At 49.2% G+C, this 18,179-nt stretch overlaps 1 protein-coding gene across 7 annotated transcripts in view; it reads right to left on the bottom strand.

The window, feature by feature from the left end:
* Positions 1-1,205: 1,205 nt before the first annotated feature.
* AZIN2 (antizyme inhibitor 2) overlaps positions 1,206-18,179 on the bottom strand; it is a 22,561-nt gene continuing 5,587 nt past the window's right edge. For 2 of the 7 annotated variants that reach the window (XM_043532178.1, XM_037881990.2), the window contains 10 exons: positions 14,439-14,553; positions 11,594-11,764; positions 9,602-9,775; positions 8,367-8,539; positions 7,957-8,091; positions 6,380-6,545; positions 6,033-6,195; positions 5,487-5,599; positions 2,095-2,300; positions 1,209-1,687 (listed from right to left, as the gene is read on the bottom strand). In XM_043532178.1, coding sequence (XP_043388113.1) covers positions 1,543-1,687; positions 2,095-2,300; positions 5,487-5,599; positions 6,033-6,195; positions 6,380-6,545; positions 7,957-8,091; positions 8,367-8,539; positions 9,602-9,775; positions 11,594-11,692 — 1,374 coding nt within the window. In that variant the 5' untranslated portion in view covers positions 11,693-11,764; positions 14,439-14,553 and the 3' untranslated portion in view covers positions 1,209-1,542. Of the gene's footprint in view, positions 1,688-2,083; positions 2,301-5,486; positions 5,600-6,032; positions 6,196-6,379; positions 6,546-7,956; positions 8,202-8,366; positions 8,540-8,691; positions 8,808-9,601; positions 9,776-11,593; positions 11,765-14,438; positions 14,554-14,821; positions 14,965-18,179 lie in introns of those variants that run through there. The other 5 variants (XM_043532177.1, XM_043532179.1, XM_043532180.1 and 2 more) reach the window with 5 other exon arrangements.

Raw genomic sequence — 18,179 nt, 5'->3', positions numbered from 1 at the left:
ACGATTGTCTGCCATTGCTCTGATGGAGGGAGGGGCGACTGACGGCATGGCTTACAGGGTTGGCTTACAGGGAATTAAAATCAACAAAGGGGGTGGCTTTACATCAAGGAGTATTTCAGGCAGGACTTCACAGAGGGTTCCAATAAGAAATGGTGCACCTAAGTAATTGTTCTTATTGGAACAAGCAGGTTGGTCTGTCCTCTGATTGATACATGGCTAGATTTACCTCGCTGCACCTTCTCTGTGAGTGCAGTGTGACCTAGAGGAATGAGTCCCCTAGACGGGGGGCGGAAAGGGGAGGGGGAGCAAATGAGTACAAAACAAATCTGATCTATTTCTTGTTTTGATCCACTCCATCTATCTTTTACACCTTTGGCTGGCAGCAGACGGCACAGAAGGATTGCAAGCCATCCACATCTCATGGCTGCTCGGCAGAAGATGGTGCAGTAGGACTGCTAGCCATCCTCATCTCTTGCCTGCCTAGCAGAAGATGGTACAGTAGGACTGCTAGCAATCCGTATCGCCTGCCTGCTCACCATAAGATGGTTCAATAGGACTGACTGCAGGACTAAAGAGAATGACCTGGTCAAGTCACTTCTAATGTAGTCCCTGCACCCATGTCTGCCCAGGCGCTCCTGGCCGATGTGGCCAGGAGCACCTCGGACACGAAGATGACAGCTACCAGTCCTATTGTACCGTCTGCTGCCACAAGGCAAGGGGTTGCTGCTGCTGTGTAGCAATGCGGTACCATGTCTGCCAGCACCCAGGAGACATATGGTGACGGTTACTGAGCGGGCTCCATGCTTGCCGTGGTATGACGTCTGCACAGGTAACTCAAGAAAAAAGGCGCGAAACGATTGTCTGCTGTTGCTTTCACGGAGGGAGGGAGGGAACGGGGGCCTGACGATATGTACCCAGAACCACCCGCGACAATGTTTTAGCCCCATCAGGCATTGGGATCTCAACCCAGAATTCCAATGGGCAGCGGAGACTGCGGGAACTGTGGGATAGCTACCCACAGTGCAACACTCCAGAAGTCGACCCTTGCCTCGATACTGTGGAAGCCCTCCGCCGAGTTAATGCACTTAATGCACTTAGAGCATTTTCTGTGGGGACACACACACTCAAATATATAAAAACGATTTCTAAAAAACCGACTTCTATAAAGTCAACCTAATTTCATAGTGTAGACATACCCTTAGAGACCAGCTGTGCTCTGTAAATCTCCCCTTGGCAGGAAGGGGATGAAAATCCACCTGCTTATTTATAAAAAAACAAAACTATTTATTAGGATAACTTACAAAAATAATGTAAACCCAATCGGCATATAAACACCCACAAACCGAATGCTCTGCCCTTTGCTATGGCACGCAGCAGGCAACACAACACAGGCAGGAGGAACAGGATTTATGTTGCATACTTAAAAAACCACACCTGAATGTAAACCAGGTCCTACTTCAGGGCAGAAATCTGGGAGGGCATGAGAAGTGGACGCAAGAGTCCCCTTGGTTAAGGATCTGCCCCCGCCATGACTGGTGCTGCTCATGTGATTCTAGCTGGAGTGAAGACAGGGGTAATGCACAAGGTATCTGTGATTTCCCAGCCACAGGAGAGAGGAGCACACAGGCTCTCTCTATCCTCTTCTTCTGGTTGTGGCTGCTTCCCCTGTAGCAGCCGGACAGCTTCCCTGTAAGCAAGAAAAAACAAACCTTTCTCTCTAGCCCAGTTTTACACCCATCCCCAGGGAACAGGGAGTTCTGTTCTCACTCATCTCCCCATTACGCCACCCAGACTTCTGTATGGCCTACTGCCAGACCTCAGCCTGGGATCGCCCAAGACAAGCTGGTTCATGTCTAGATGGGGTTTGGACACTTAGAGTGAAATCCTAGCTATATGGAAGTCAATGGAAGTTTTGCATTGGGCCAGGATTTAACTCTAAACTTCCAGATGCTGCTGATTCCAGAAGTGGCACTTTTCCTTCAAAGCCCAGACCAACCCCACAGTCTGGCTCCCAAGGGCAGTTAGTCATGAGCTCTGATTCTCACCCCTCCTTTCCCTGGATGAGTTACAGGAAGTCTCTTACCAGGCTCTTACCGGGACATGGCGTAGTTGATCTGTGGCTGCTGGTGTCCATTAAAAGAGGACGAGGCTGCTATGGTGTAGGCACCCATGTTCTCAAACGTCAGCCAGTCACCAACTTGCAGTTCTGGTAGCTCCAAGCCATCTGCAATGCAGTCCTGCCCATCACAAGAAGGACCCCAGAGGCTGCTGCTGAACAAGGGGTGATCTGGGCCATGTTTCTGTAGTGGGGGGTGGGGGGGCATAAAGAAGATGGACATCATAGGAGACCAAGCTAGTAAATGAAATAATCAGATCAAAGGACAGATCCTCAACTGGCATAAATCAACACTTCTCCACTAACAGCTATGCAGCCACACTGATTTACAATGGAGCTATGTGGATTTATACCAGCTGAAGATCTGGTCCTAAAACTGGAGTAACTCCATGGAAAACCAATCCAAATTGACCAGACTAGCCACTGACTAGTGCAGGCCCAAAATGTAGGCTGCAAAAAGTGAGTTTTATGGAAAAAATATTAGTAGAAATGTTCATATTTTAAAGACCTTAAGGAAAAAAAAGAGAGGGGAGAAAGAGCAGTTTGTTTGGATTTTAATCAACCCAGACACTGCAGTACACAGGAAGCGGAAAGTTCAAGGGAGTGAAGGAACAGAAATGGAACGCCGTCTGTCTGGACTGTCTCCCCGAGCTAAAGGCAAGAATTAACTCTGTCAGTGGCAACAGCTTTGTTTTAATGGTATATTCCAGTTTGATCATCTCCGCTATTAGTCACATCTCTTCAAGCTAGATTTGTCACTTGTGTCTGTCCCTTTAATCCTTTCCTGAACACTCCTTGTGAGCAAACAGACACTGGGTGCGCCTACATGGCAGTCAGAGGTGTGACTGCAGCCCATGTAGAAATATCCAAATTAACCTGGATCTAGCTGGCTGTACAGGCCCACCTAGGACGCTGGGTACTTATGGTGCTGCCGGGGTTTCACTGCTATGGTTATTGCAGCTAGCTCAGGTATGTCTACAGGTGCCGGAGTCACAGTGTAGACATGCCCACGGTATGCATGGTTTTACACAGTGCTGCTAGTTAGCAGGTGGCTGACCCATGGGCCACATTCAGGTCTTGCTACAGCCCAGCTGCGATTCTGAAATCCCTGCAACTGGCTCTGAAGCTTTAAAAACCTCAATTTTTGCTCTACGATGCCTGGTTGATCAGAGAAGGCACTCACTGGCATTTTGGAGCCGACATGTAGAGCCCTGCAAATCCGCGGGTATCCGCTTTATATCAGCGGACCATTTCTGCCGATGGCAGCGTGGATGCGGATACAAATTTTGTATCTGCGCAGGGCTCTGACGGTAAGAGCCGGGCAGGCAGCTGTGAGGAACTGCAGCATCGATCCTCCACCTGCCCTGGGTGGGGGGCCGGGGCACTGGGCAGGGGGCTGCCACAGCTCCCCACAGCTGCCAGCACGGCTCTCTCTGACCCAGCCAAGATAAAAGCCGGGCTGGCAGCTGTGGGGAGCCACGATGGACCCTCCACCTGCCCTGGGCGGGGGGCCCAAGCAGCCCCCAGGCAGCTCCACAGGTCTCCCCACTCCCCTTGGCAAGGCCAGCATGGAGCCCAGCCGGAGAGCCATGGGGAACCACAGTGGACCCTGCACCTGCCCGTGGCGCAGGGCGGGGAAAGAGGGGACCTGAGAGCAGCCCCTGGCCGTGTCCCCACTCTCCAGGCTCCCCACCCGGCCGAGGGCAGGTGGAGGGTCCGCGACTCTGCGTGGGCTCCCCACAGCTGCCCGGGGCTCTCTCTGACCGGGCTCCGGCAGGGGAATGCCTTGGAGCCTCAGCCCGCCCCCAGTGTAGAGCCCTGCAAATCCGCAGATAGATGCGGATATCTGCAGATAATTTTTGCGGATAGCGGATCAGATGTGGATACACATTTGTGTATCCATGCAGGGCTCTCCCAACATGAAAACTTGTTAATGACGCTTCAGAATGGGTGTCAAGGATTCAACAGTGTATTAAAAAGAACCATGGGTCGGTACAGGAAGTTACAGGAATTCGAGATCTGCCCAGGGTCCGCTGCACTGCTGCGGCCAATGCCAAGCTATCAATGGTCTGATACCCTGGGGGCTGATCTCTAGTGTCCAATCACTCGGAGGAGGGCAAAAGCCTTTGAAGGGCTCGTTTGTGATGAAACTGGAGTTAGAAACCTTAGCCCAACGTCCTCCTGCAGGAAACACCACTGATTTCCGCAGAGTCACACCCGGGATGAGTTGAACACATTCTGCCTTGCCTACACCGTCCTCTGTATCACAAACAGGCTGAGCTCAGGTGTGGAGCGGGATAGATGTGGGAGGGAGGAAGGGAGGCTAGAGCCATGCTGGGCACCTGGGCAGGCAGGGAGTATCACCCTGACAGCGTCTAAGGGCTTGGCTACCCTTCCAGATGTAGGGCGGTCAGAGTTAAACCAGCCTTCGGAGAGCGCAGCAGGGAAAACGCGGCCGTGCGTTTACACTGTCAGCTGCAAGCACACCGGCGTGGCCACAGCAGCAGCTCTTGCAACGCCACGGAGAGCAGAGCGCTGTGGTAGCTATCCCAGTGCGCAAGTGGCTGTAACGTGCTTTTCAAATGGGGGGTGGGGTGGAGTGTGACAGGAAGTGTGTTGCGTGTGTATGTGGGGGGAGAGACAGTGTGTTTTGTGGGGGCTGAGAGCATGTCAGCATGCTGTCTTGTAAATTCAGACAGCAACAGACCCACCCCCCCACACACACACACACACACTCACACTCACACCCTTCCACACTAATGGCTGCTTTGTCCCGGAGCAGATTGGCAGCCGGCTGTCAGAAATGGAGCTTTGAAAGGGCATATCCGCATGCCTGCAGCCGATTTCAAAGCAATGACAAGAGTGGCCACTTGACTTCAGGGGATTACGGGACGTTTCCAGAGGCAAGTCACAGCACAGTAATGCAACCCCTCGTTCACACTGACGCCGGGGCATTTCAGCCAGGGTGCAGCAAGCGTTATGCTTCTCGTGGAGGTGGATTGCCAGGAGCGCTCCAGCTGCAGAGTCCCGGCGCTCTATGTGCCTTGCCAGCGTGGACGCGTTGGGAGTTAGGGCTCCCAGAGCTGCTTTAATGCGCTCTAACTTGTAGCTAACCCCTAAGTCGCTCTCTAGTGAAGACAGACTACTAGGGAGACACTGCAGGGAGTTACAACCAAAGGCTCTCAAAGAGCTCGGATACTCAGGGTGGGGGAAAGAAACCCCGGAGACTGAGCATGGGAACAGAGCGTCCCGGAGGAAAGGCACGAGGTGCAGCTGGGGAGAATCCCAGAAGTGGATCAGGCCCTGCACTGAGTGCTGAGTTATTCTGGTCTATTGTGTCCCTCTTCCTCCAGGTGGAAGGGACACTTACCTTGTGCAGGATGGGGCTGGGGCAGGTGCGATTGAAGAAAATGCAGCTGAAGGATCCATAGATGCCATCATTAATGTAATACAGGATGCTCTTCTTGCTGCCGGGCTCTTCATCTGGGAGATGGGGAGAGAGCAGGGAAGGCAGATTCAGCGAAGGGTCAATTCACATGTCAGGCTTAATACTTTGAGCTCCTGGGACTGGACAAAGATGCCCCATTTGAGGGGACTTTGTCAGTCTGACGTGGCTTTTGAGGGGCGACCAGATACTGACCCAGCTGAGGGCCACACAGAAAATGAGAACTGAGGCCTGAATCAACTCCCATCCATTTTTCCTGCAGTCACTACTGCCGTCCAATATCAAAACAGGTCCACTTTGGACTAGTAGGATCTGAACTACTGAGCAGTTGTATGCTGGTTGGCTCTCAACTCTCATCTTTCCTAGCAAAAGGTGTTTGGCCCGCAGTTCAGTTACCCATCACAGCAACCTGTTGCCTCCCCGGGGGCTCAGCACTGCAGGAAGATGCATCATTCCACCTGCTCAACCTACCGTCTGAGCCAGGCGGATCCAAGGGAACCTCCTGCTTGTCAACAACATTGACAGCCAAGGTAAAGGCGGAAGCTACATAGTATCGTCCTGGTTTGGCAATGATCTCCACCCCACAGCCTTCTGGGAAATACAAGTCCAAGGCGGAGTTGATCGTGGCTGCCATCTGATTGGTAGAAGGGGAGGGAGGCGGGGGGGGGAAGAAACCACAAACACTTATTCCAACATTTATTAGTTAACCACCCTTTCAAAATAAAGGCCAGAGATTCAAGCCCAGCTGAGATACCAGCTAGGACTCCCTCCCAGCTGCCTTCTCTGCCTAAAGAGAACACAAACTGTAATCTTTATACCTCTTCAAACCGGACTTTAGAATTTTCAGTGCCAGGGAATCCACCTCCAATGTCTAATAAGTGCATCTTGTAGCCCAGCTCTGCACCCATTTCAAACACCAGCCGAGCATCTGCTATGGACCGAGTGAAGGCTTGCAGGTCGGGGCAGTCACTGCCAACATGAAAACTAAGGGGGAAGAATCCTTAATTTAGTCTGGGTTAAGCCCCATCATCCAGCCTCCTCTAATGCCAGAGCGTTGAGAGCAGACTTGGGAAAACAGTGCAAAATGTTATTCACAAATAATCATTCTATAGGAGAGTTATGCTCTTTCCACACACCGAGAGATAGAGACTTACAGTCAGAATAACCTTTCAGACTAAAGAAAAGCAAATATAAACCTTCCAGTGGAGGGCACAGTGTGTGATTTCTCCTAGATTGTGTGCAACTCTCTGCAGACTAAGTGACTCCAGCAAGGCCCTTAGGTATCTAGGCTGGGAATTTCAAAGAAGTTAGGTCTCTATTTGCAATGACTTTCAACAGGAGCTGATCCTCTAACTCCCCTAGGATCCTTTGAAAAATATCAGCCTTAAAGGTGCAATACATAGAAAAAAAAAGGCATACATTACAGACATTCACTCTTGTGATAAATTTAACTAATTTTGATCACACCCATGACCTTCTTGCGTTTAATGGTAATAATTTAGCTTGAAACATTTTTAGTTGTGAAACCAAAACCCCCAAGTGCAAATTTTTAGTTTTACACCCGAATATGCAATGCAAAATTTGCTTGGTTATTGGTTAGTTCCCCAACTCACTCAATCAAGGAACAGAAACAATATCACGTGACTTGGAGAACCAACCAACAGCGTGAACATCCAACACTTGCAATTTGCAAACAATCGATAAGCGGAAATCCTTGTCTGAAGAAATTAGGGGAGAGTGTCATAATTAACGTGGAATTCTGCCATCTGTTCATGGGCTATTGGTGACAAGAAATAGAGGAGAAATCCCTCCAGTGAATGCACTAGGATTGATTTGCCCAGGTTTGGTGATCAGACAGACCCTCCCAGATCCATGAAGTTCAGTGCAAGTAAAGGTTTCAGAGTAGCAGCCGTGTTAGTCGGTATTCACAAAAAGAAAAGGAGTACTTGTGGCACCTTAGAGACTAACCAATTTATTTGAGCATAAGCTTTCGTGAGCTACAGCTCACTTCACCGGATGCATACTGTGGAAAATACAGAAGATGTTTTTATACACACAGACCATTAAAAAAATGGGTGTTTATCACTACAAAAGGTTCTCTCCCCCCACCCCACTCTCCTGCTGGTAATAGCTTATCTAAAGTGATCACTCTCCTTACAAGAGAAAACCTTTTGTAGTGATAAACACCCATTTTTTCATGGTCTGTGTGTACAAAAACATCTTCGGTATTTTCCACAGTATGCATCCAATGAAGTGAGCTGTAGCTCACGAAAGCTTATGCTCAAATAAATTGGTTAGTCTCTAAGGTGCCACAAGTAAAGTTAGGGTTCAGGGGCTGTGCTTATGTCAGTTTAGGGAGAATCAGGCTTCACGGTATGAGGATGCCACCCTGTACCTGACGCCAACGATCTCCACATTCATCTCCTTTGCAGTTTCTAGTAGGTGTCTGCAGGACTTGAGGGTGGCACCAAACTTCACGCTCAGACAGGCAGAGGATCTGGGGCTGTCGGTGGCGATGCACAGAACCATCCTGTGGAATGAAGTTACACCAGGTCGGTGTCCCAGCTCTTCATCTCCCACTCCCCAATTACCATGCAGGCCAAGGTACGTGATTTCTCCAACTCTTTACTGAAGTCAGCCCTAGTACATGGAACAGGAACATGCTATGAAAATACATAAAGGTCCTGCCCATAACAAACGTCACGTTCACCCTCTGGAGGAGATTGAGAGACTGACCTTTGGTCCATCTCTGTTTCCAGCCTCAATAGCCTCCTCCTTCCATACCCAGAGAGTTTATACACAAACCTGGCATGTGGATGGCTCCTTGCCACTTTCCCGAGCTCTACTTCATTGTCGAAGGCCATCAGCTGCACCCCGTGGCTGGCTGCGTATTTGATCTGTGAGATCTGTTTGCAGGGGTTAGTGTAGATAATCTTGTCAGGTGGGACCCCAATGCTCTGAACTAATGCAATCTCCGTCTGCAACAAGATAGAAAAAGCATTATTAGCAGGGTGTAAGTGGATCAGCCCCTGGGGAACTCAGTGTTGTGGGATACAAGTTGTTATGAAATCAAGGGCTCCAGGCCTGGGACATTCTAATGCACGTTGTGGGTTCACCAAGGGTAACTCACCAGGATTCAGGCCTGGGATTCTCCTGGGAACCAGACACAGATGAAGAAAGGTGGGTTTGCCCACAGGGCTCATGGTGGACTGTGTGTCTGGAGCGAGAGACAGCAGTAACACATCACTAGAAACACAAGACCAAGGAAGGTAGGTCTGTAAAGGCAGGAGGCAAGCTGGATGGACCAGGTTACCACAAGATATGTAATAAAAACACTGCCACCTAGCCCTTATCCATTAAGCCAAAATGCTTCACAGGGTGTTAGGAGGAAGAAACGAGCATCTCTCCCCCTGCTAGTTGTTTAGAGCGCATTCAGGCTGTGTGGAACTCCGTTCATTGTCATGGCCTCTCGGGCTTTGTTGTTTTCCCTTAGGCTTTGTTCTTAAGACATATAAATACATGCCACCTTGGCAACCTGTTCCTCTGAATCACAAAGAAATAAATAGCCTTGCTTTGATCCACCCAAAAAACCCGTTAATGAGACAAGAGGGAGCTTCTGACTCAGCCTTGAATCCACCTAAGAGTGGGCTGTGGCAGCATGTCCCAGAAAAAACCAACACACTTAGGACATGCCTCGTTACAGACGGATTCTGCTGCCCAGGAGACGTGTAGAACAAGGAAATTCAGGTGAAAGGGAATGATTGCCTTCGAGTTTGGAACACCCAACTGCGGGAAGCAGATTTTCCAGGATGCATTTTTACTGTTTTGCCGGAAGGGGGAGACTCCCTCCAATGTAAATGCAGCATGGGACGCTCCAGACTAAGTTTAGGACACTGCAATCTGCACTAAGCTTGTTTAACATTTGTGCTGCCATACCGTGTCTTGGCTGGTTCCCTCACCACCTGCCAGGGTACAGATCTAGCCACCGCACCCCAGGGACATTGGGGCCCAGAGTTGTTCTTCTTTCCCCTTATTCCTACCTTGCTAGCACAGTCAAATCCTGCCCCCAGCTCAGCCAGCGTCCGCACCACTCCTTTGCTGCTGTTGCACTTAACAGCGTAGAAAGGTTTGACGTGGGGCAAGGCCTTCAGGAAGTGCAGGTGTTTCTTCACTATGTCCCCCAGGTCTGCCACAAAAAAGGCCCCTTTGTCGCTCTAGAGGGAAGAGACTGGAGTCGGCAAACAGTGGTCTCAGCGCCCCTCCCTCCCGCAAGGAAGGAGCGTTGCAGAGTCTTCATAGAGCAGCAAAGGCACCAGACTCAAAACTGAGAGCCTGATTCTCCACTCACACCACAGTGATGCCCGTGGAGTTACTCCTGATTTACACCCGCATAAAGAAGGGGCAAATCAGGCCCTAAATGTCCAGTGATCAAGGTCCCTCCAATTTGGGGGCTTGCTAAGACTCAGTCTTTCTGGAACTGAAATCAGTGAAGTCTGCAAATGATGCCCAACAACCAAGTCTTGCAACTGATGGCCACTGGTGCACACCCCGCCCAGCTGATGTACGTGCCATCTGCATCGAGACACCAGCAGAATGCCCAGTGTGACAAAGAACTCCACGCTCACAGCTGCTTCAACTCGCCCAGCGCAGGGGTAGGCTCTGCTGACCGTGGGACAACTACATGACATGAAGGGGTGTAGCTTGAGGGCAGTTAGTGGTAACCTGCGATTGACGGATATCAGCACAAAGCCTCAATTAGGAATTCAATATGGTCTTCTCAGAGCGGCAGCGAGATTCTGGTGGGACTCAGTCCACCACTGGGAAGAATGGGCAGGAGCGCACCCCTGAGATGCGCCACACACACACAATCAAATCAGCTCTTTTAATTTGAAGAGAAGCAAAGGGCTAAGAATGAAGCCCAGGAAAGAGCCCTACAAAGCATAAGAGAGGGGGAAAGTGGAACAGATGAGATATTTTTAGACAAAAAGATTTTTAGAAATGTGATTTTCCTTTGTTTCTTTTCCCCCAGTCCACTGGCAAATAACTATCTGTTCCCCAAATCACAACATTATCAAGCCCAGCAGGCAAGAAAACCCTTAAAACACTAACAGCTGGAATATGACCTTCTTCCATACCATACACTGATATTCGAATTAGGTCAAAAATAGGACGAGAAATTCCACAGAAGTGCTGGCAAATTCAAAAGCATTTTCCATCCTGTTGTATAACTATCTAGCAACAATGTCACCACGGTCATTTTTAAGTGGGAGCATTTTCATTAAGGTGCATTTTAGTGGGGGAATCACCCAAACCTGGGCCTGATTCTTGATGACACAAAGGCCCTTTGACACCACTGTGGCAATGCAGCGAGGGGTGTAAATTATGTTTATATCCACTTTAAAGCCCCCTCACACTTCCAGCATGGTGTAAAGAAGCTTCAGTGTAACTGAGAATTCAGGCCCTGGTCTCTGCAATGCAAGTCTCCTGTCCCCAACAATACAAAGATTCCACTGCCCAGTTCCCTCCACTCTGGCCCTAAACAGTGGTTCTCAACCTATTTACCATTGCGGGCCGCATATGCAACTCTCTGTGTATTACGTGGGCCACATCCACACAATCTACATACTACCTGTATGGACATCAGGATGTCACATGGGCTGCAACTGTGTGCTGACAGGGCCACAAACAGCCCCAAACCAACTAAGATAGGCAAGCCCAATGTATGCACACAAGCACATATGGCTAACTTATAGGCACATGCAAATCAGGTGTTTGTATGTGCATATGTCCAGTTAAGCATCTAGCCAGCCATTCCCGCAGATGTGCACAGACAAAAATTGAAAACAAAATTCTGCTCCCGCTTCACTGTCCAGAAGAAGTTGTGAGATGCTGAGAAATTGCACTAAAGCGTCTCAAATCCTTATGCATCAGAGGAGAGTGACAGTTAAATAGCCCCCCTACAGTTAGATGCCACATGACATCGGGGCCAGTGGATGGGAAGGAAGGGCCCATAGAAGCTAAGTGCCGCTTACCGTCTGGGAGACCTCCATGAGGAGATTTTCAAGGAGGTCTCTGGTGGTGAAGCCCTCCTCCACCATCATAAAGTCTGATTCGTCCAAGTACCCACTCATCGTCCAGATCTAGGACAATTGCTAGTTCTAAAGCCTCCTTCAGTAGGAAGTAATTTCTAAGTATGCAACACACTGTAAAGAAGGAGGAAGATTGTTAGTGGGGTTTCTGGGTCCACCCCCAGAGACCATCCCCATCTGGCACTTTCTCTAAGGCCTGGTCTACACATAAACTTGTACTGCTGTAACTAAAGGTGTAATTTTATACCGATTCAGTTAACCACTGAAACTTTGTATGCGGACGCGCCTCGACAAAGCTGAGCAAGTAACAGATTTTTATTTTTATTTTTTTTTAGTTCATTGGCACTTTCAAAAAGTTGAAGAATCATTTTGGGTCAAAAACATTTCATTTGGAATTTGAAAATTTTTTAAATGTTTGATTTTTTTTTTTAAAGTTAGAGGAGATTTTGAAACAAAAAATTTCAAACCAAACAATTCTAAACATTTTGGTTTTTTAGAATGTTTATTAAAACCAAAACAATTCATTGAAATTGACAAAGTCATGAAACATTTCACTTTTGCTGGACCTGTATTTTTCATCCCCCTCCCCCAAATATTTTGTGCAAAAAATTTCACCCAACTGTACTCCTCTATGGCACTAAACTGGGTTTATATCACTTTAGCTTGTGCCAGTAACTTTACAGGTGCGAGCTAAACTAATATAACCAGTTTTAAACAGATATACAAGTCCACACACAAAAGCTGCATTGGGTTGAATTAAACTGATTTAAGTTAAATTTAAGTTGTGTGTTTGAACAAGCCTGGAGTCCTGTCTCATAGCACAGACTCTTTGATGACTTATTTATTACGGCAGTGACCCGGCTAATTAAGGGCTGGCCTTACCATGAGGCGAACGGAGGCGGCCACCTCGGGTGCCAGACTGGGGGGTGGGTGTGCCACTAGGACCCAAAGTTTCAAAGTTTTGGCCCAAGCGAGGGGGCATGGGGGGGCGTCATTTGAGCTCCCCGCCTCAGGTGCCAAAATGTTGTGGGCCAGCCCCTGTAAAACACACTCAGTTAAGTAAGGCCAAACTGGCTAACTTCAATTCGCTGTGAAAAAATGGAGCGTGTGTGCCTGTGCCTGCGTGCAGTGATTGAGGCAGGGTTCCACATGAGCCCTTGCCTCCTTCACTGTGCATGGCGTAGGCTAAAATCTGCCCAGATCCCAAGGGTCACATCACAGAAGAGGGGGCTCCTATCATGAGGTGGGGAAGATGTGCCAGATCTAGTGTGTTGGATGTCTGGACGAACATCCTAGTTTTTTATAGGGAAAATATAGACTCCATAATTGGGAAGTTCCCCCGTGAAAAGCCTACACTCAGAAAACATGAAGGTTGCACAGTTAAGTTCTCAGAGATCAGGAGGTGCCAGTGTGCACACAGCTCGACGGTTGCCTTCTTTCACATATAGCATATAACAGTCTTTAATGAGATGAACACACATTGCTGTGCTTCTTAGACACGATTCAATATCACATTTCTCAACAGACTTACTTAGATACATGCATGTAGCTTTGTGTCTCAGTTTTACTCTTGTATACTGGCAATGGGCCAGTACCTCTTAGGTGACAGACCTTTTAGCGAATAAGTTTGCTTCTATAAAGGACATAGTTTAATAGTTTCAGCAGCAGCCATGACTATATGGTGTCTTTGCAGCCTCCTTCAGGTGATGCCCAGGCAATGAAGGGTGCAGTTAATGACAAAGCTAACTTAGCTGTAAACTTAAATTGCCAATGTATGCCAGAACATATCCCCTCACACTCTCCTATATAGGGCTCCACCTCCCATGTGTTATGCCAGGATTCCCGGTGTAGTTTTCCAGGAGATGAGTTTCATGGACCTCATTTCCCAAGCACACACAGAGCAAGGCATGCCACTAAAATGGTGCAGCAGCATGAATATCTTTAGAAGACCTGAGTAGGAGATCGCATGGTTTGCCAGCCAGTCATGGAATTAAACAGGACAGGCCAGACCCTTAACTGGTATTAACCAGCGTAGCTCCTTTGACTTCAATGGAGCTACACCAGCTGGAGAGCCAGCTGTGGCATCATGCATACGTACAGGGGGCAGAGTTAAGGATGCACACTGATATTTTCCCCCAATGTCAATGCTGAACTGTGTAGCCTTAATGATCTCTTGCCTTATATTAACTCCAGCCAATAATCTAAGGATGTTAAGACACCACAAAGGCTTGCAGGAACTCGTTTCTGGTCCGAGCTCTGACTCCGGGGGGCCTTCGCTTTTCAGCCCTGTGTCTTTTGGGTCAACGCGGTCGCCCTTATCTAAAGTGATAAAAATAATCCCCAAACTCTTCTTCTGAGAGCTGCACAGCCTCTCTCACCCTCTGCAGAGCTTTGCTTGGGCAATTCCTAGTGCAGGGTGAAGGAGCAAACCACACTCTGATCTAAGAGCTGCAGGCCCAAGACACACTATCTTGTAACGGATCAAGCAAATAATAATGCAAGCCAAAGAAAGCTCTCCCAGGAGAATGGAGCAAATACATTGAAATTATTGAAACTTTGCAGCTGGGGAGGGAGAGTTTAGAGGGGACAAGAGTTCTTCTGGTTTCTTCCCACCCAAACACATCAATGACCTTCATCCCACCCATCATCTTGAGCTGCATGGGCACAGGACTGATAAGCAATAAAGGTAGGACCAGACCCTGTCTGACTCAGCCTGCACTGGATATAAGAGAACATGCAGTATACCCTGTCTCTCTCCCCCCACCCTCCCCAGATGTTTTTTCCTTACCGAGTTCCAAAGCCTCCTTCCTGGGGGGCTAGGTGTAATACCAGGGGGGCTCTCCGGTGAACTCAGAGCTTTTGCAACTCCCCGAGGCACAGGTGCTGCTGGGGATCCGAGATCTCTAGAGGGGAAAGAGTGCAAGTTCCAGCAGGTTATCAAGAGGGATCAGGTACACACACACAGCGGAGCAGTCCCCTCCCTAACCATTCCTATGCCTCCATTTCCTCTGCTCCCACCTGGCACCCAGCCATCCTCCTCACCCACTCCCCACAGAAAGGCACCCATCACCCCCCTCCTCACCTCCTCCCAGCCAGTCCAGCTGCCCCAGAAAGGCTCCCCCAACCCTTGATTCCTCTGCGCTTGCTGGGAACCTGCCTCTCCTCTGTTACCTTAAAAAGCATTTAAACGGATTCTGCCCATGGGTCTCCCCAGAGAGTGAATTGGCTTCAGCGGTGGTTGTTCCTCCTCCTCCACTCCCAAGCCTACACCATGCAAGCAGCACCAACTCAACCTGCCCTCCTGGGGAGGCTCTGCCACCCCTTATATACACAGCTCCCGCCCACCTCTGACTCACAAGAGTGGCCTTGGCAACCAAACTCAGCAATCCTATTGGCTGAGCCGGATACAAAGCACTCTCTATGGCATCCCCATTGAAAGCAGGCAGCTGGGCAGGCCCCAGGCTGCTGAGGGGGCAGTGTGCAGGCTGCCTATGGGGCATGAGGACAAGGCTCTGATTGCTCTGCACCCAGCTATCGATTCGCTGACAGACAGGCAGCTGATCTCCCCGACTGCTGGAGCAGAGCCTTACGAGCAGGCATGCAGTATAGCCCTGGCAGGAAGCCACTCACTCATCCGGGCAGTAATGCAGAAATAACATGAGCTGTGTGGCGCTGGAAAGTCCCAGTGGGGAGAGGAATAGGGCCAAAGAGGGCTTTGGGGGTGGGAGGAGGACAAAGGCCTCCTGCAGCTTAAACACTGGGCTGTCACCAACACGGTTATTTCTTTGGTGATGCCTTGAATCATCCCAGATGGGTGAGACTCCATGGGCTGCTGACAGCTTTACTGTACCGCTGTGGATTTCAGCGGCTTGACTCCAGGGCTCCTATTTAGGGCCCTACCAAATTCACGGTCCATTTTGGTCAATTTCACAATCATGAGATTTTAAAAATAGTAAATTTCATGATTTCAGCTATTTAAATCTGAAATTTCAGGGTGTGGTAACTGTAGGGTCCTGACCCAAAAAGGAGTTGTGGGGGGGGGAGGGGTCGCAAGGTTATTGTACGGGGGTCATGGTATTGCTACCCTTATTTCTGTGCTGCGGCTGGCGGGGGGCCGCCGTCAGAGCTGGGTGTCCGGCCAACGGCCGCCGTTCTCTGGCCGCCCAGCTCTGAAGGCAGCGCAGAAATAAGGGAGGCAATACTGTGACCCCCCCCGCAACTCCCTTTTGGGTCAGGACCCCAGTTTGAGAAATGCTGGTTTCCCCTGTGAAATCTGTATCGTATAGGGTAAAAGCACACAAAAGACCAGATTTCATGGGCAGGAAGACCGAATTTAACGGTCCGTGGCGTGTTATTCATGACCATGTATTTGGTAGGGCCTACTCATATTGCTTCCAGTCTTAGGAGCCTCCCCGCTCTGGAGTGGTTTCTCAAAAATCCCTGGACACACCGTGAACGAGCTCTTCTGCGTTCCCTGGAGTTTCAGGATAACACACTTCCCTCCCTGCTTGAGGTTTGATGATGGTAGTGGGGGAGGTGGGGTGATTTTGGCTGCTGGGGATCTGAGATCTCTGCAGGGGGATAGAGCAAGTTCCCGCTGGTTCGCACGCGGGACCAGGAACATGCACAGAGCAACACAGTCCCTTCCCCACCCATTCCCAACCCCGTTTCCACTGCGGCTACTGGGCACCCAGCACCCCTAGCTGTCCTCCTCACTGAACCCCCCAAGAAAGGTTCCCCCACCATCCCCACCCTCTTGCCTCCTCCCCTGTGCCTGCCAGTCCATTTAGACAGGCTCCCCCCTATCCTTCCCTCACCCCCGACTCCTCTGCTCCTGCTTTGGTTGGCGTTTTGTAATCTGTTTAGTCTGCGCTGGTATAAAGTGTCTCTGCAAGGGCTGCTAGTTCAGTGTAACAATCAGCATGAGTTGTAGAGAGGCAAATAAAGGAGAGAGACAGACCCTCTCTACCACTTCCACGTCCCTTCTCTACACCAGCTCGGTGCAGCTAGCACCTGCCTGCCACGTGGCTGTCACCAATTCAAATGTAAAAATCGGTTCCTCTGAGCTTTCTCCATAACATGTGTCCCACATCTTGTTTATTTGCACTTGGAAGGAGCACTGGCTCAGCAATCACCTCCCTTTCTTTCAGCTGTTGTGGTCATTCCTGAGATGGTCTCATTGAAACTGTAAGCTTTTTGTAGCAAGGTCTGCGTCTTTTCATTTCTGTAAAGTACAGTGCGAGTTTTCATGCTGTTCTGGTTGCCCCATCTCAAAAGATATATATTGGGATTGGGAAAAGTACAGAGAAGGGCGACAAAAATGATGAGGGGGATGGAACAGCTTCCGTATGAGGAGAGATTAAAAAGACTATGAGTGTTCAGTGTAGAAAAGAGATGACTAATGGGGGATATCATCGAGGTCTATAAAATCATGACTGGAGTGGAGAATGCGAATAAGGAAGTATTCTTTACCCCTTCATAGAAAATAAGAACCAGAGTTCGCCCAATGACATTATTAGGCAGCAGGTTTAAAACTAACATAAGGAAGTAGTTCTTTCCACAACTCACTGTTCACCTATGGAACTCATTGGCATAGGATGTTATGAAGGCCAGAAGTACAACTGGGTTCTAATAAGAATTAGGTAAGTTCATGGAGGATAGGTCCATTAATGGCTATTAGCCAAGATGGTTAGGGATGTAACCCCATGGTCTGGGTGTCCCTAAACCTCTGACCACCAGAAGCTGAGACTGGACGACAAGGGATGGATCACTTGATAAATTGCCCTGCTCTGTTCATTCCCTTTGAAGCCTCTGGCACCGGCCACTGTCACAAGACAGGATATTGGGTGAGATGGACCATTTGTCTGATCCAGTCTGGTCGTTCTTATGGCTGTGTCACTTCATAGTAAACCCTCTAGCCAAGAATGTGGTTTAATCCCAGATGAGGGGGAAGGAAAGCAGAAGCCCATTTCCCTCCATGGTCTAGCACAGGCTAGAGAGACAAGGAATCTCAAGTTCTAGTTAGGAGTTCTGACCCTGACTCACTGTGTGGCCCTAGGCAAGACACTTCCCCTCTCCATGCCTCAGTTTCCCCACTGGGGATAAAAATATTTCGCTACCTCCCAGGCACATTGGGAGGATCGGCTCTGTGACAGATGTAGCAATGTTCCGCAATATCCTTGAAATACCTTATTTAATTAAGCGAAGTATCTTTGGAGTCCATTGTATTAAATGCAAAGCTTATGTCTTATTGTAGGCCTGGGTGACCAAAGATGCTTTCCTGCCAACACAGCTACCAGCACTCATTGGGAGTGCTTTAATTATGCCAACGGGAGAGTTCTCTCCCATCAGCATAGAGCAGCTACATGGGAGACCTTACAGCACAGCTGCAGCGGTACTGCTGTAAGGTCTGTAGTGCAGACATAACCTAAGACTGTTATGAACTTGTAACCCCAGAAAAAAAACCCTTTGTGGGGTTTGAAGGACTGACTCCTACCAGAGCCTTGTTGGGGGAAAGGGGGAGGGCGTA

The sequence above is a fragment of the Chelonia mydas genome, chromosome 19 (assembly GCF_015237465.2).
Source record: "Chelonia mydas isolate rCheMyd1 chromosome 19, rCheMyd1.pri.v2, whole genome shotgun sequence".
Lineage (NCBI taxonomy): Eukaryota > Metazoa > Chordata > Testudines > Cheloniidae > Chelonia > Chelonia mydas.
Note: the sequence above shows the minus strand (reverse complement) of the source record. Positions and strands in the feature narration are given on the sequence as shown.